The 18,773-nt window shown below is 37.6% G+C and overlaps 1 protein-coding gene across 1 annotated transcript in view; it reads left to right on the plus strand.

Annotated features, from left to right (window-relative positions):
- Positions 1 to 339: 339 nt before the first annotated feature.
- Positions 340 to 18,773, plus strand: part of LOC136254997 (adhesion G-protein coupled receptor V1-like) — a 128,874-nt gene continuing 110,440 nt past the window's right edge. The window contains exons 1-3 of the mRNA XM_066047718.1: positions 340 to 614; positions 6,509 to 6,607; positions 6,716 to 6,772. Coding sequence (XP_065903790.1) covers positions 381 to 614; positions 6,509 to 6,607; positions 6,716 to 6,772 — 390 coding nt within the window. The 5' untranslated portion in view covers positions 340 to 380. The remainder of the gene's footprint in view (positions 615 to 6,508; positions 6,608 to 6,715; positions 6,773 to 18,773) is intronic.

Raw genomic sequence — 18,773 nt, forward strand, 5'->3', positions numbered from 1 at the left:
GGTAGCAGTTAGATCTCTGATCTCATTGTGTTGGATAGAAGGTAAGCCACCCTTGGGACAGGATAAAGCATGCTCCACTGAAAAGGAAGTCCCACATGCACAGTGAGCAGGAGTCCGCTAGTTAAGTAGGTGTAGCTTGTAAGTAGTTTAGAATATTGTAATTAGTGTGATAGTTTGTAATTTTCTAATGCTACATTTGATTACATTACGCAACTAATGGATTCTTGTGGCAAGACATATGGCTTCACTTTTCAAAGGCTTCATAAACCACTACTTTCAGGTGACCGACCGCCATGCACCTTAGGGTGGGCCGGGATGTGGGAGGGTATGTAGCTAGTTTTAATTAGCAACCTCAATACTGGCTGATCCTTTTTATCAGAATGATCCATTTAGTAGTACTTTACTTTCTCGTAATTAGCACTGCAAATGGACAGACTGCTTGTAACACTGCTAGAGCAGCTCTTGCCGCTAATGCACAGTGTGAACAGACGATAACGATGGTGGTTGAGTCAGTGAGTAATTTGATTCTCGTCTCAGCGGAGAGTGCAGCTCAGGCGTGCTCGATAAACTGCAAACCACTTTATGAGGACATGATCGCGGAGTGTGAGTCTGGGGTAAGGTTATGTGTGTATGTAGCTACTACTGAAGTTAGTCAAGAATCTAGTCTCGCATGCCAGATGGTCTGCTTATTTGCGGCCCCCACGCAAACCGAGACTATCAAGCTGCATTTTTTTGCAGTAACTATGGTGTTAGCAATCATGAACATTAACTACGTGAATGCATAACATTGAAGGGGCAAGCCTACTTTATAGCTATCTAGTCTTACTGCATGTTTGCTTGCGATGAATTATTCAGTACTGACAATCTATAGACATTACATATGTACAGGGGCGTATCTAGACCAAGCATGGTGCCTGGGAAAGCCTATTACCTGTACACCCAGTCCAGTGAGCAACCTGTGGGCTCGTACGTGCATTCATCAAATTGCTGCTTTCAAGTGCATGGCATGTCTAGCTACAGTTATTAACTCTTATCTGCACGCATATAGAATAGCTTATCAGTAATTTTAGCCTACAATTGCTCCATATTAGTCTCTATAGCTACGATGCATGCATCAACTGTGGGACTTCAGCATCACATGCCGCACAACTCACACATAGGGATACTTCACTACTGAACCGATAGATTTCCACTGATTCGTACTTGTGCTGTTGCGTGCCTTGACCACTTTGTGCGGATCACAAAAACACGACACCGGTTCATCCACTCAGTAGGGGCACCATTCCCTGTAACCAGCTGCCGACTCTACCACACCCTGCTGTGGTCCTAAAGCCAAAGTATCATACTACCGCAGTTCTCTCACATTGTTTCCTTGACATTCCTTCGTAGTTGTATCACAATAAATTCGGGCACTGATTATTCAGCATACCTGCTAGAACCAAGTAGTCAAACAGCTAGTCGTCTTGAGTATTTGCTACTTCGCAAGGTCTGTATACAGGCAAACTCCAAACTATCACCACTTCGATGCGACAACAAATTGGCACCATTCGTTTTGGGCGCGCACGAGGGGTCCGCCACTCAGGATTATGATCGACGTGATTCGGAATCACCGCGTAATTCCAGTTGATTCCTAGATTCCGAACGTTGAATCCTCTGATTCCTCTGATTCTGCCAGCGATTCCTTTATTCCGTCTAATTCCAAAAGGGATTCCTACAATTCCATATGATTCTAATAATTCAAGGCTGATTCTGTAATTCCAAGTTGATTCCACGATTCCCTAGAATGGATTCTGTACTATAGGCGAGCCAGAATGGTAACTATCACAGTGTATCACTTTAGCTACCTCTGCTGAACCTACTGGTGAGTATTGAAGTCATGTTAAGTTCCACCCGGCATGGACTCGAGCCGCTGCGAGCCGCTAGAAATTCGCTGGCAATAGCCTACTCTAAACTAAGCGATGTATGCCATCTACCAAAGAATACTATTCGTTGTATTCTTCAGCAAGCAGCTCGTGTTGCAATCTCCTGTTCATACAGGATCTTTAATTCCCGTGCTTCCACTACTTGGGATGTAGTTGATCTGTTTACCTGTTGAGAAGCCATGTATAATTGTTTAGTTTTGTATGTAGTTTTTTTTTTTTTTGGTCTTGCCAGGGCTCCATACTTTTTAGTAATAACTTGGTAACCCTGAGACTGGGCTCCTGACTCTTTGTTCATGTAATTGTCAATTATTATGACGTTTATCTCTCTTTTTATTTATTTATTTTATCATTATTGGGCAGGCAGCTCTATATTTCTGCGTCTGGCAAAAGTATCAGTGGACACCGTCACAACACTAGCTAACCCTGATGAAAGACCTTAAACTGGATCACATCTTTCCTGACTGGACGTACACAGAGTGTTGTGTGTGGTGGTTGCACTTCCACCCCCTGTGATGTTTTGAGTGGTGTCCCACAAGGTTCTGTACTAGGGCCTCTGCTATTTTTTACATACATAAATGATATCAATATGCTACTCGTACTATACAGCTATTTGCACAGCCACCAAGATGTAGAGTTTCTTTTACTCAAAAACATTTTAGATCTCAAGCTGCCCACTGGTGGAATGCAGTTCCTAACGACATGTTAACATCTCCAACTTTTCAGGACGATTTATTTTCTTATTTGTGTAAAATTTGTTGATGATTTTTATGTTTGTAAATTGTTTGCTTAATTGTTTTGTATGTGCTATGTGTGTGTTGTAATTTTTTGTTCAGTCTTTGTGTGTGTGCAGTTGTAATTTATATGTGTATATGTATGCTATTTTTGTGTTTCCTCCTCAGTCAGGGAAGAACGGCATTGCCGACTGACTCGAGGCTAATTTAAAAATCCAATCAATCAATCAAATCGATATCACTAACGAATTAAGTTCTATTTGTCGCTTATATGCTGATGACTGCATTCTATATAGGAGAATTGATAGTTTAACAGATGTTAAAGATTTGCAAGATGATTTACAGATATTGGAGCTATGGGAGAAAAAGTGGAAAATGTCTTTCAATGTTGACAAATGTGTGGTTGTATCTATAACTCTTAAACGAAACCCTATATACTCCAGTTACCACCTTCATGGAGAACAACTTACTGTGGTTCAGTGTGCCAAGTACCTGGGAGTCCCAATTGATTCAAAATTATCTTTTAACCAACATGTGGACAATGTGTGCAAAAAGGAAAACTCTGTATTAAGTTTTGTGATGAGAAATTTTGCAAACTGCTCCTGTAAAATCAAAGAATCGACCTGTTTCTTACTTACGTCAAGCCCACAATGGAATATGCAACTGCAGCATGGGCTCCTTACAGCAGACGGTCAAAAAACAAACTTGAGTCTGTGCAAAGATGTGCAGCTCGTTTTGTATTAATATCAAACCAGCAGTGTATCAAACATGTTATCACGTCTTAACTCAAGCACCATTGAAACTCATTTCAAACATTTAAGGCTTCAGATGTTCCATAAAATTATTCATAGCATTGCGGATGTATCACTTCCTGATTATATAGCTCATAGATCAAGGTATACCAGAAGTAGTGAACTTAAATTTATACAGCCAGACACAGCTATTGATTCTTATAAATACAGTTTCTTTCCTGCTTCAATTTGATGGTGGAACACTCTACCTAGTGATATAAATTGTGACATTTAAAGAACTTCTGAAACATATTACATTGTAATTTATTTTTATAGCTTATATTTGTAGCCTCATGATTTTACATCTATATTGTAATATACTCACCCATATGAGTTCTGCAATAATGAATGTATTGCAACTCATTAACAAGCTAGTTAGCTAAGGGCTAATTAGTATAAGTCTCGTTGGGAACACCGGATCCGGGCCCCACTGAGAACTTGTAGGAGCTGTTATTGAAAATTGTTAAATTACAGGATGTTCTGGAATCCGGGAAACCTCTATCCAACAGCCAGCCGACGGAGAATGAATTAGCTAGTATATAGTGGCTGTAGTTAGCTGCTTCTGCGACGGCTCGCACTCACTCGCGAAGACTTAAACCTCACTAGAAACGCACAGGAACACTCACTGTAAAATACACGTAGGCGTATACACAAAGTGTAAAACCAGGTGCAAAACAAGTGAGAGTTAGCGTCTTTAGCGTATGAGTGTGTTATACTGTGTTAAACGGTAATTTACGATATAATTTTCATAACATTTATTTCAAAATATTTCCAATTACAAAATTGATTCCGCTTCAGATTCCCATAATTCCATGATTCCTTGATTGATTCCAGTGATTCCTGAGGTCTTCGACGTGATTCCGAATCGTGGCGGACCCCTTGGGCGCGCACATCTCTGTTTTTCAGATTTAAATATAGTAACTCGTAATCTACAGGGTTATTATTAGAAGTCAGACTTAATTAAACACGCAGCACTTATTTTCCATGCAAGAATTCGCTGCAAGCGTTTGCTACAGTCAAGCTGTGGCACCGTAGTGGATAGAATATTAAATAAATTGTGAACAGTGCATTTTCATGGGTGGCTGCTGTGCCAAAAGATTTTCTTATGCCTGGGCAAGGTGAGCTGATGCCTGGGCAAATTCCTGGAGCTATGTCACTGCATATGTACGTATTCTCAACTGCATGCAGATGTAGTTTGGACCATGACAGGAATCCAATATATGCTTTTTTAATTTGAGGGTTATGCACAACTGAAATATGTGACAGACATGTAAAATTATGTACACTAATGTATAGGTATTAGCACTATGCATGCAGCATACTTGCCTTACATGGTTTCATTGGTTTGTACGGTTAGTACTTAGATGGTTTAGTGGTCAAATAACTGGTAGGCTAAACAAATAATGAGATTGTTACCTACCATTAGGTTTTTGGGTTGGTGATGTCAGCCATTATTAAACTGTTGAATCACTTTGAATGATCATTAGAGTGTGATCCAATGTGTTACTGTTAACTAATGGCTGGAAGATTAACCTATAATGGATCACTAAAGATTCTGGTTTTCTATTTAATTAGTTACCTCCTTTTTGCAACAATGATGTAGATACTAGAAGTACTCCTAACCATTGGCAATACACTGCACTAATTGTGTTATCTGTATCATATCGGTGGGTGTCACAGTTCTATTTATATAGTTTAGCAGAGCTATACAGGAGAATACTGATAATTGTGTTTGCTAGCCATTTGTAACACATCAGCATAGGTGTAGCAAGATATTTTTAGATAGGGGGCTCTAGTTTGGTGTTGAAGAGCAAAAAAAAAAAAAAAAAGTTGATGAAACCTGCTAAGAATGGCTGCCCTCCACTGAACAATATAGATTGTATCACTGATCACTGAAAAAGCACATAAAAATCCTGATTCGCAACTACATAGTTTGCTACACTGCTCTCTGGATACTGTGACTGCATAACTGACTACTCTATTAGAGTATCTCAATCTTTTTTATCAGAAAATCACAAGGGGGCTTGCCCCCCCGGTTGCTATACCTATGTTTAACTGTAAAGAGGGATGAACTACACAGTTAACTATGCATAACACCCAGCAAAAGTATCAACTTTTAGAAGCTGAAAAACAGCTCTATAATAATTATACATTGTACTTATCCAGTAGTGAGACACTCATAGCCGGCCAGCTAGACAATAGTTGTTATTGAGTGGAATGTGTATGTTACAGTACATGAGCACAATGGGTTTATACTGCAGAATAATCAGCTTTGGGTATTCAAATGCAACCAAATGGAAAATGGGATGAAAAATAGCAAGTAAAGTATACAACAGTAATGCGATAATTAAATTTTAAGCCCCACTGAATGTGGTAAACCTTACATTATTAAATATTGCACGTGATCTTGTGCCAGGTCATGGGAAACCTAATGAATAAAAGATGAAGACAGAGTTCCACTAAGGCAAAAGTGTAGTATAGGAGTTTATCCTTACTCATCAATAAGGCAGTTTTATGTGTTTAAGTGTACATTTATGTGTTTCTTTAATCAGTATGATAATGCTGTTGACAGCTATCTTAGGGTGAGGACACTTGTTTAAGTCCATACCAGAGCCTATTATATATGCTACTCAGTTTTTCATGGTTTGTCACCTTATAACTGCTTACAGTACTGCATTTAAGGGAAGCCATCTAAGTCTTCCTTCCTTTGATTAGTGCTTAGTAACTGTGTACCTTGAATATGACTTGGTCACCATAACTACATTATCTGATAGAGAATCATAAAAAATGTTTAATTCAAAGGGAAGTGTACCAGTTTTAAAAGTACATCAGATCAACCCAATGACTTGTAGCACCATCGATTTACTGTGATATGTCTAGGAAAGGTCCATAGTGATCAGAATGTAGCTTCTGTTCATTATATATATACATTAACGATATCCTCCTCCACTGGTTTTAATATTTATTGGAACTTTATATTTTAGACTTTAGTGATTGTACGTAGTTATGTGTTCTTGTATTCAGTACTAACAGTACACGTAGTGTTTGTTTTTATATGTTATAGAATGAGGTAGCAATGATGTCGTTGAACTTAGCTTGCACATTTTCTGATGGAGAAATTAGCTGTGCAGCACTCATTTCTAGTGAATACAATAATTCTTTTGTAAGTTACTGATATGTATGAATGAATGTATACATGAACTAGAGATTATATAATTGAATTATACTCATGTTGTCTTGATACATTTTTCTTGGTTTATTAATTTTATAGGCAAGTGATTGTTCTGAACTCATCACTCGACAAACTTGCAGTGCTGCTTGTCAAAATGTATGTATGTTTATGTGCACACTGTGATACATGTGTGTAGATGAGTGAATTTGTTTATATACATATTGGGTGTTCAGAACATTAGGTTTTTGGGTTACTGTGCACAACAAGTAAACATGATCACAACTTTTTGTTTCTATGATCCTTCTACCTGTTTGTTTACCTTTTTTGTAACTAAAGGTGGACCGATACCGATACCAGTATTAGTATCGATGCCGATACCAGTGGTATCGATTGGTATGGGTTGGTATTGGTAATACAAAGGTACAGATACCACCAGTAGACACTCACCACTTTCATTAAACCATCTCTAGCTACGTTTCCACTTTCCAGTAGCAAATAACTTAGTTGAGCTAACAAAGTAGTGAAAACAAAGCCTTTGTTACTCTTTTCCAAGTGTTGCTACAATTGCTCCATGTGTATTCTAATATATTAGAGCAGGTGAATCCTTTGTAATTAAATGACAGTGCAGTTGTTCCTCAAAGAAATCATTGTAGAATTATCACCACCCACGCAACTAATTACCTAATCAATTAGCTTTCAAGAAAACTACCCCAAATCAAGCAATTAGCTGATGTTTATCATGTTTAACTATTTATACAATGAATATTTTGAAACTTGATTGAACTGAGATCATCACTTCTCAAACAAACTGCACAATTACTGTGATATTTTAATAGCTAGCTATGTATCGCAACAGTGAAATTTCAATAATACACTTGTCTAGGCTTCAATACTTGGTATCGGTATCGGAATCAGTATTGGCAGATAATTTCAGTCCAAATACTTATATCGGAAGTATCAGTAAAGAGTGGTATCGGACCACCTCTATTTGTAACATAATTATGACTGGTCAACCCACGCATAATGCATCAAATGAAAGGAAAGAATGGCACCAGGTTTAATGTTTTCAACTAAATGCATGCTCCAACTATCAATTACAGAAAGTGAAGTAGCCATTACTCTTCATTTTGAACTTTGGTCAGCCCGTTACGTATACTCAGCAATACAAATGAAGAACAGTACAAGAAATGCCATCCAGTCACTATATGGAAAATACAGACAATTCCCATTACAAATGTAGAGAAGTCAACACATGCTACCACAAATTAACACTTTGCACCATCAGCAAAGAGAAATGGGCCACAAGGAGGACAATGGTAAGTCCATGATGTGTGCATTGCAATACATGATACCAAAACAGAGACAATTTGTTTTGAAATGTTTTCACATTGTGTCAGGCCATACTAAAACTTGGTCTGACATAATAACAACAATGGTCAGACATGAGAGGGGAGGTAGCATGCTTTGCATACCTTATTTGGGGGCATTCTCCCAGAAAACTTTTGTAAAATGAGTGCTTAAAGGTTGCAAGATTTTAGACATGCTATTAATAATAACAGTGAATATTTTGATATTTTAGAAGAATTAATTTCAATGTATACAGATATATGTATACAGTTACGATGAGTATACAGTGAATCAAGACACACGGTAGTGTGTCGTGCGGCCCAAGAAGCTGGCGCATAACACCCTTGAGTATATTGACAGGAAGAAAGAAAACGCAATTTTCGCACCTCCGTAGCTCTGTGCTTCCTTGATGAAACAAGACAATTTTTGCTGTGGACATGCCCTCCAACTTCAGCACTCCACATTCCAAATTTGAGCGAAATCACTTCATGCGTTCCCGAGATATGCGACTTCAAAAATTGCCTCAGTTTCTTTGTTTTTTTTCTTCTTATTTTTCTTCCTCTTGTCGCACACTTACAAAAACTGCTATAAAACTCGAACGCCACATCCGATTGCCTTGAAATTTGGCACACAGAAGGGGGATATAAAAGCGCATCTTGGTACCAACTTTGGCTGGAATACAATAAACAGGCAAAGAGTTATGAGCGATTATTCACGAAAAATAATGCCAATATGTTGTCACGCCTACAGGGTAAACCGCGTATGGGAAGAAGCTGAAAATCGGTGGGTGAATAGATTAACTATTGAACCTCAAACTTTTGTGGTTTGAAAGAAATTGAGCTAAAAAACAGGAGATACAATGAAAAAACCAACAATGTGTAACAATTATGCAATCGAGATTAGCTAATAAAAAAAACGACTGCTTGCCACGCCTACCAGATAAACCGCTTGGGGTAATGCTTTGAAAATCGTTGTACAGATGGAGTTATCATCTTAGAAAGGCTCATCAATGGTGTAGAAGAATCAGACTTAAAGCCACGGAGTTATAACACGAAATCCAACTTGGTGCAGCAAGTGCGGGATCGAGATACTCTTATAGAGCAGTCATCCTAATAGAGCAGTCACCCTGAAGAGAATTCAAGAGATCAGCTAGAAACAAGAAACCTGTATAGAGATCAGCTACACACAAGTCATCCTGTAGAGAGATCAGCTAGAAGAAGTTACCTTGTAGGGAGTTCATGCAACTATGGAAAGAGATAATTCAGCTAGAAGAAATCACCTTGTAGAGTTCAGCTACAAAGAAACCACCATGTAGAGAGTTCAGCTACAAACAAATCGCCCTGTTGAGAGATCAATAGAAGAAGTTACCTTGCAGAGAGTTTAGCTACAAAGAAACCATCAGGTAGAGAGTTCAGCTACAAACAAATCTCCCTGTAGAGAGATTAGCTAGAAGAAGTTACCTTGTAGAGAGTTCAGCTACAAAGAAACCATCATGTAGAGAGTTCAGCTACAAACAAATCTCCCTGTAGAGAGATCAGCTAGAAGAAGTTACCTTGTAGAGAGTTCAGCTTCAAACAAATCACCCTGTAGAAAGATCAGCTAGAAGAAGTCACCTTGTAGAGAGTTCAGTTACAAAGAAACCACCATGTAGAGAGCTCAGCTACAAACTAGTGACCTTGTAGAGACATCAGCTAGAAGACGTTACCTTGTAGAGAGTTCAGCTACAAAGAAACCATTCTTTAAAGAGCTCAGCTGCAAACAAATCACCTGTACAGAATTCAGCTACAAACAAATCACCCTGTAGAAAGATCAGCTAGAAAAATTTACCTTGTAGAGAGTTCAGTTACAAAGAAACCACCATGTAGAGAATTCAGCTACAAACTAGTGACCCTGTAAAGGCATCAGCTAGAAGAAGTTACCTTGTAGAGAGTTCAGCTACAAAGAAACCATTATTTAAAGAGCTCAGCTACAAACAAATCACCTATACAGAATTCAGCTACAAACAAATCACCATGTAGAGAGATCAGCTAGAAGAAGTTATCTTGTAGATAGTTCAGCTACAAACAAATCACCCTGTAGAGAGATCAGCTAGAAGAAATTAACTTGTAGAGAGTTTAGCTACAAAGAAACCATCATTTAGAGAGTTTAGCTTCAAACAAATCACCTGTAGAGAGTTCAGCTACAAACAAATCTCCCTGTAGAGAGATCAGCTAGAAGAAGTTACCTTGTAGAGAGTTCAGCTACAAACAAATCACCCTGTAGAAAGATCAGCTAGAAGAAGTCACCTTGTAGAAAGTTCAGTTACAAAGAAACCACCATGTAGAGAGTTCAGCTACAAACTAGTGACCTTGTAGAGACATCAGCTAGAAAAGTTACCTTGTAGAGAGTTCAGCTACAAAGAAACCATTCTGTAAAGAGCTCAGCTGCAAACAAATCACCTGTACAGAATTCAGCTACAAACAAATCACCCTGTAGAGAGGTCAGGTCAGTTAGAAGAAGTTACCTTTTAGAGAGTTCAGCTACAAAGAAACCATTCTGTAAATAGCTCAGCTGCAAACAAATCACCTGTACAGAATTCAGCTACAAACAAACCACCCTGTAGAGAGATCAACTAGAAGAAGTTACCTTGTAGATCGTTCAGCTACAAACAGATCACCCTGTAGAGAGATCAGCTAGAAGAAGTTACCTTGTAGAGAGTTCAGCTACAAAGAAACCACCATGTAGAGAGTTCAGCTGCAAAGAAATCACCCTGTATAAAATTCTGCCACAAACAAATTGCCCTGTAGAAGATCAGTTAGAAGAAGTTACCTTGTAGAGAGTTCAGCTACAAAGAAACCATTCTGTAAAGAGCTCAGCTGCAAACAAATCGCCTGTACAGAATTCAGCTACAAACAATTCACCCTGTAGAGAGAGCATCTAGAAGAAGTCACCTTGTAGAGTGTTCAGTTACAAAGAAACCACCATGGAGATTTCTGTAATCAATATATGTATTATATATATAATTTGTACATTTACTGATAAAATATTTAAAGTACATCTACTTCATCTTTTCTTCTTCCTGTGGTAAAGAAAAAAAGATAGGTTAAAAAAGTCCCAAAGCCGGCCTATTTGGGGTATACAAATACAAAAAGAAATGAAATCTAATCCAAAACAGCCAAGCTGTAAAAAAATGTGTGCGGCTCTCAAAAAGGCTATGGTGAAAAAAGATGTGAAATCCAAGGTGGCGGCCAAGAAATGGCTGTGATGGTAGGTTAATGGTAAAAATTTTAATAATGACAATTCAGGTGAATTTTGTGCCAAGACCAAGTGGCACAAAAATTCACCTAAATTGCCGTTATTAAAATTTTTACCATTAACCTACCATCACAGCCATTTCTTGGCCGCCACCTTGGATTTCACATCTTTTTTCACCATAGTCTTTTTGAGGGCCGCACACTTTTTTTACAGCTTGGCTGTTTTGGATTAGATGTACTTATGTATTATGTAGCACATAGCTATCATTATAAGAGGCTTGTTAGCTTAAATTTATTAGTCTGGTCACGAAAACAACTTATCTTAGTCATCAAGAAAAAGCCAACAACCACTACTATATTACTGCTATATTTCCTCCTCCCTTACCCTTGCCACATTCTTTATCTCAATACGACAAAAGGATTTATGTTCCAAGAGTACAAGAAATTAGGCCTTAATTTTACAGGCCTTTTACAGTTAAACCATAGAAAATATCTGCATTCGTAATTGATTGGAAACACCTGTAAAATTATTTATGTATCGTAGTTACAGAGTGCCACTACATTTGGAAATTTGTTACTGGCTTTCTCTCGCTAGTTTGAAAGCCAGTTTGAAGGCATAAACATTCCTTTTACATAGTTTATCATGTGACTGAACAAGAACACAGCACGTCTGTGGACATAGGGAGAAATATTGTTTGTGACAGGTGACAATGGCAAGTACGTATCAGCTAATATTTCAGCAGCAATACTATTAGCCAGCTTCTCGTCACCTCATTTATACAGCCAAAGAAATGTGTGATACGTTTTATGCCACAGTACTGTTCTAAACAATTGCACAAAGTAGTGCCTGTTTTCTGAAGTTTTATCGAAACAGTGGAAATATACAACAAAAACAGCGGATATCCATGTACGTAGTTAGCCTATTACACTCTACCAGCTACAAGTGGTGTAAACAGCAACAAAGAAACAACGCTGCACTTTCTGTTTCTTCAGGAAATTTGCACAATCATTTTGAAACACCATATTTCACATTCAAACCCGATTTTTTTTGCTGTTGTTGTTTGCTACTTGCCATTGTCCCTACCCAGTCCAGCCTCCAATTAGTGTAGGTGGCAACTAACCCAGCTGTAAACAACAAACACTAATTTGTGGGTTACAAGAACAACAAAATGTTCCACATTTTCATGCACTGAAACGAGGATAGCCTGTGACATCACTATGTAATAATATGGGCATTTCCAATCCATTTTTAGTATGTTATCTATGGTTAAACTTACTACCATCAGTATCAAACTGGCCTACTGACATGTCTGAAAGTGCAACATAAAATAGGCATAGCAAAAAAGGCCAGGTGACTTCATAAGTGAGTTACAGTGGTTATTCAGCATTCCCAATGAATACACTTTATGTCAATATAATATTATGGCTTTAGGCTAATAGAGTTAGGAAAGTCTACCTACACACACCATGTGGGTTCAAGGACTAATGGTAGAGAAATTAATTAAGGTTTCAACAGTGTTATGCAAGCAATCACATTAGCAGTGAGTCTTAAATATAATCATTACTGATGTTGACCACCAGTTCCTGTCATTTGCAAATGAATATAATGTTGCATAAGCACAGATCATCATAGCATTTAATGAGATCACTGTGCACTATTTATTGCTAGTTTTTCAAGATACATCTGTCGAATTTTGGATGGGCAAGCAGTAGTAAATAAGCTACAATTGTGCAGAAGCCAATTTTTAATACTTGCTTTCGCCTGGCAGTGACGAATTTTTAAAAAACCCCATTTCAAATCTTTGTGTGAGCGAACTAAAGACCTGATAGGAAAAGGAGCTCTGCACAATGGTAGATAATCAGGTAAATAGTGTCTAACAGCAAATGTAGCCCCATAGCGCCAAGTGCGAAGGAAGAGTTTGCTCTGAAGGGTTAAATCTGTAACTTGCATTACACGCATCCTAGAGAGTTCCTGTTTGTTGTAAATGGTAGAGAACAAAATGCTTTATAGATTTCTGTTGGTACAAGGCGCTTCATGGTGACAGCTTGCTTGTTTTAGGCCCTGTAAATTTTGCAGTGAAGCCATATGGAAACTGTTCCCAGCCACCTTAAATGGAGTTCTAACACACAGACCTTACAGGTTACACACAGAGGTCATATTGCAATTGAAGAAGTAATGTACCCTCTACTCCTGGCTACAAGTTCAGAGAAGTGGGATCTCTACTTGCCCGACTTACACCATGGGTAAAATGAGCCTTCGAAATAATCACTTGGTGTCAAATCCCTATGAAGGAAGCACCTACAGATCTGTAATCACAACACTGTACGCTAGTATAGGCTATTAGCTAGTACCCAGTAACAGAGTTTCAACACACAAGAGTTATTAACCATTATAATTTTCATGGCATCGAAAACATCACGAATATTACTCACTACCGCAACAGAAGCCATTTCTTTACACTACTGGTCACTATACCTAGTACACAAGCTAGCACAAATACAGAAGTATAACTCACTAGTATACTAGAGAAAGCTGATGCAGAAAAAATGTTCTCGCCATTTGGGATACCACACTAAAACCACAAATTACCCTTGCTGCCAAAATTTCGTGCAAAAGATATGAATCCCCTTAAACTAAGTTCCTATATACTACTCTACCTACTTTTCTGAATGTCTTCTTTACTACTACATATGAATTTCTTCTTACAACAAAGCCACTTAGTGTGGCCATACTATTACAAGGGCGGATCAAGGGGGGGCAGTTCCCCCCTCCTTCAGAATTTTTTATAGTGTTGCTCATTGAACATAGCTAGGCACTTTAGGCATAATTCAAACAGTTTTATGCAGTTTATGACTATGTGTAATATAATAAGTCTGTCTCTAGCAAATTATTACCCATATTGACATAGCACAAGGAGAAATAGGTGGGATTAAGCACCCTCTAGGTTTAGAAATCGAGATACTCTAATAGAACAGTCATTTACTCTAATAAAACAGTCAAGAGTAACATAATATTTATAAAACACTGTTTATTATTTGAACAACTAAACACCTGTTCTAAATTGAGTTAATGACTAGTGTTGTTTTAGTTCTAAGGAACTAGAACTAAATCTAGTTTTAGTATAGCAATTTAATTCTAGTTCTAGTACACTAGAACTAAACTAAAATTGTGGTCTATTTTAGTTCTAAAACTAAAACTAAACTAAAATTCTTTCAAGTTTTGGTTCAAAAACTAGAACTAAACCAAAACCTTTAAAACTTTTAGTTCAAGAACTAGAGCTAACTAAAAGGTTTCTCAAGCAATCCTACATAAAGGGTGTTGTACACTATAACCACTTAACACTTTTCTTTGAAGATGGTGATGCCTGAAAATGCCTGCAAATGCCTGCAAATGCTACCATAAACATTGTCAGAGGAGGTTGGACATGCACACATGAGTGCATACATTTTGTATTGAAAGTTTAACCAAGCATCCACGAACGTTTTCACAAATACCATTCGAGAGTGCACTTCAAGTTTAGTCTATTCAGCCGGTCAACCCCATTCAACCCCACTACTCCAGGCACGTAAATTTCTCTTGAAATCTACAGGATCATGTGTGTAAGCATTCGCTGGGTGGAATCCATGTGTAATACTATAGGAACGCCTTATGTACGTGTATTTAAACACAATGATTGTCGAAGAAAGCAATGTGCATGCTAACAAAGCCTCTCAGAGTATTGAAAAAGAAGAGCGGACGCCGCTAGTTTGGCCTTACAGAGAATCGAAAAGAGAATTAGAAACTCACACACCCGCCTTGCAATAAGAATTTGCTGTTCATCTTAAGAAGCACAAGGTAACATGATGTGGATATTGCTAAACATTTCTTCTATCATATATATATATCACTCCTTGTCTTCTATCATATATATATATATCACTCCTTGTCATATATATATCACTCCTTGTCATATATATATCACTCCTTATCATATATATATATCACTCCTTGTCATATGTAATTCATATATATCACTCCTTGTCATATATAAGAATTACGCAATTAACAGAAATAAATTTCAGAAGTGCTTGTATCGTGTCCAACCTCCTCTGAAACATTGCTATTCAGCATTAATTCTGCCTATTTAGGTTATTTAAGCTCAGTTCTATTAGAGCATTTGTTCATTTGTGCACAATGGTAAGTGGAAATAGTGCTGAACATCAAAACACCAAATCTAAAGTTTCTGTAAGTTTAGGGAGTGCTACCAAGGTTAGTATATGTGAAGATATCTAACACTAAAACTAACACTAACTAAAATGAAACTAATACTAACTAAATTACAGAAATATGGGGTACCAGAACTATTAAATACTAACTAAAACTTTAGTGGAATTGGGGTACTAGAACTAAAACTAACTAAAACTATGGTAGAATTGGGATACTAGAACTAAAACTAACTAAAACTATGACAGAATTGGAGTACTAGAACTAGAACTAAACTAAAATGAATTTGCTGTACTAAAACAACACTATTAATGACTCTATCCACACCCTAGTAACTATAATTAGAAATTCTCTGGAGATGCAGCTGCACAGGATTATCTATATCCTTAAAGTTTTTGTGATGCTTGTGCAGGAGACCTTATGCTAATTCTAAAAAATTCAACTTAATTTCAGCCAAAATTAGCTCGAAAATCATTCTCAAAAAGTCAATTTATCAAAATTTCTTTATAGACTTTACAGCTCAGTAGCTTCCAGCATTGAATTTTCATAAGCATTTTAGTCAAAATTGCCACCAAATTCAATATCACACTGTTAAGTTTTCAAAATTTCATTAGGGAGCAGTTTAAACTAATTCTCTGGTTTTTAACTCAGTATCTTCCAGTGTTTGAACTATCAACAAATTTCAGTCAAAGTTGTCACCAAATTCAATCTCAGAATGTTAATTTTTCAAAATTTCTTAGGGAGCAGCCTAGACCTTTACACTAATTCTGGTTTTTAACTCAGTAGCTTACAGTGTTTGAATTGTCAACAAATTTCAGTTAAAATTGCCACTAAATTCAATCTCAGAACGTTAAATTTTTAAAATTTTCTTAGGGAGCAGCCTAGGACTTTACATTAATTCTGGTTTTTAACTCAGTAGCTATCTTCCAGTGTTTGAACTATCAACAAATTTCAGTCAAAATTGTCACCAAATTCAATCTCAGAACGTGTAACAACTCTGGATAGGCTGTAGGACCAAGTGTCCTACAGACCTTCAGCACTTGTGCTGTACAGCCTTAATAAATAAACTAATGTCCATTTGGTTCCACAAGGGGTACTTTGGATAGTAAGTCACTCTCTAGAGTTCCTATGGATATATATACTTGAAATTGACAAGGAGAAAACATCCTGACCACCTGGCAGACTCCTGTAAGCGTTCGAGCGTTAATCAGATGGCTGCAGGTTCAAGGCTGCCCAGGTACAGTCATGGATTTTTTCTTCTTTCTCCACCTTTTCAAACACACTTTATGTAACAACTCTGGATAGCCAAGTGTCCTACAGACCTTCAGCACTTGTGCTGTAAAGCCTTAATAAGTAATAATAAATAAATAAACGTTAATTTTTCAAATTTTCCTGGTGGGGGGGCATGCCCCCAGACCCCCCTAGAAAGCTCATGCTTTGCATTTTGCGGAGAGTGACTTCTACCTGTGTGCCCCCCCTTAGCAAAATCCTGGATCCGCCCCTGTACTATTACACATAAGTGTAATCACGTGATCTAATAAAACAAATTCTTGTAGTAACATTATTGCTTTGCTCCATAAGGCTTCCCATTAGATGGGTTTCCTTTATACCACCACCTTATTGATTGACCAAATGGATTTATGTACTACCAAACAGCTCAAAAAATGTCTGGTGACCTGTAATTATAATTATATCGTCTCTGGAAATGAGACCTGTCAGGCTATATAGCAGTACTAAAATCAATCCCATAGCCTTAGCTATTATTGAGTTACACTTGTCTGATGGCATTAGTAAGTGAGTAAGTTAGTCAGTCATTCAGTCAGTCAGTCAGAAAAAAATGAGAGAATTAATATATATGATTGACTCCACAAGAATGCAATGGTTCTGAAAAAGGACATGATATAGACTGCAATTGCTTTAGGCATTTGGTGATTGATATTCTGGTTAATTTACATTCAGATAATTGCATGCCTCTAAACTGTGTACACGCCTTTTCGTTTAAGGCAGTGGAATGCTGTGGTTAGACTATGACGGCATATTTGGTCTATGACGTGGCTTCCGAACTGCGATGTTGCCTTCGATGACTAATACATTACCATTGAATTTGGTGGTGTTTGTACCAGTACAGCTGCCGTATATATCGCTAACAATTTCGTATGAATGGGTAAGTGTTGGCAAGCAGTAGATTATTACTTTCAGTGCTAATTCACGAGTAATTAATAAGATTATCAAGATGAAGCCCTCTTAGCTTTGTTGCCACGTTAAATGAATGCTATTCCTGTATCATTCACTGAAACAGCATGAAAGGAGAGTACTGTATACAGGTAGCCCAGCAATGTAGCCTAGATCAACAGCATGGCACTCACAAGCTATCCAAGAGCTACAACAGCGTCAGAGAAATTCCCAGCAGTGCGTAGATTTTTGGCATCACTACCAGCTATTTTTACATTCTTTAGCCTCTCTAGTATGCTGGTTTCTCTATACAATAACTACCATCAAAGTTTGGGAACAGTACACCAGTCAAACAGCACCTTCACCATTGCTCCAGGTATGTCTTTTACTATAAGACCACCATTTTCTGTTGTTGCTATCCTTAGCTTGGCTTGAATGGCTGCTAGTAGCGAGAACGGTGGTGAACTATCATTAGCACTAGAATTATCACCACTGGCTTCGTTGTTGCTAAAGGAAGTGATTAAGTACATGAACAGCCGTTTATACAACTTCTGTAACTCGAAGACGGGTTGTTGTAATGCAACGAGACAACGTTTTCCTGACAGAGGAAGACCACATCTAACATCTAAAGAAACTTGGGATGCACATACGGTAGTATGAAAAAAGTTTCAGCTTTTTAAAAAGAATGTATTTTTGTACAGGAGTCAATAGCAACTGCTAGTTGTGGTTAGCAATATCCCACTCCGGAAAAGTGAAGGAAGTAATTAATACTAATGATATATTTTGGTTAGTTAAACAAAAGGCCAATATAATAGGCCTTTTTGTTTAACTAACCAAAATAGATCAAAGATACGTAGTATACAACACACTCTAACTTTTGCTTTTATTATGTAGAGCAGTAATGGTGGTAAATACTTTCTGGACCAAAACAGTGTTAAAGAAAATAATATAATTAAGGGCCAATAAAGTTTAGTGCAGCATTATAGTAACTCTTTGTTATAAATTCCCAATGAAAATACCACAAGTGACCGGATCAGTGAAAAGGGCTGTTCCACACACATACAATTTACCAATTTGACAATTCATAACTTCAGATTGCAAAAGGCTATTGAATTAAACTTAGTCAGTAGTGGGTGTAATATCTGGCTATGTGACGCCTAGCTAGCTACATGCGACTTCTCTCAGCTTTACTTAGACAATA

The sequence above is a fragment of the Dysidea avara genome, chromosome 5 (assembly GCF_963678975.1).
Source record: "Dysidea avara chromosome 5, odDysAvar1.4, whole genome shotgun sequence".
Classification (NCBI taxonomy): domain Eukaryota; kingdom Metazoa; phylum Porifera; class Demospongiae; order Dictyoceratida; family Dysideidae; genus Dysidea; species Dysidea avara.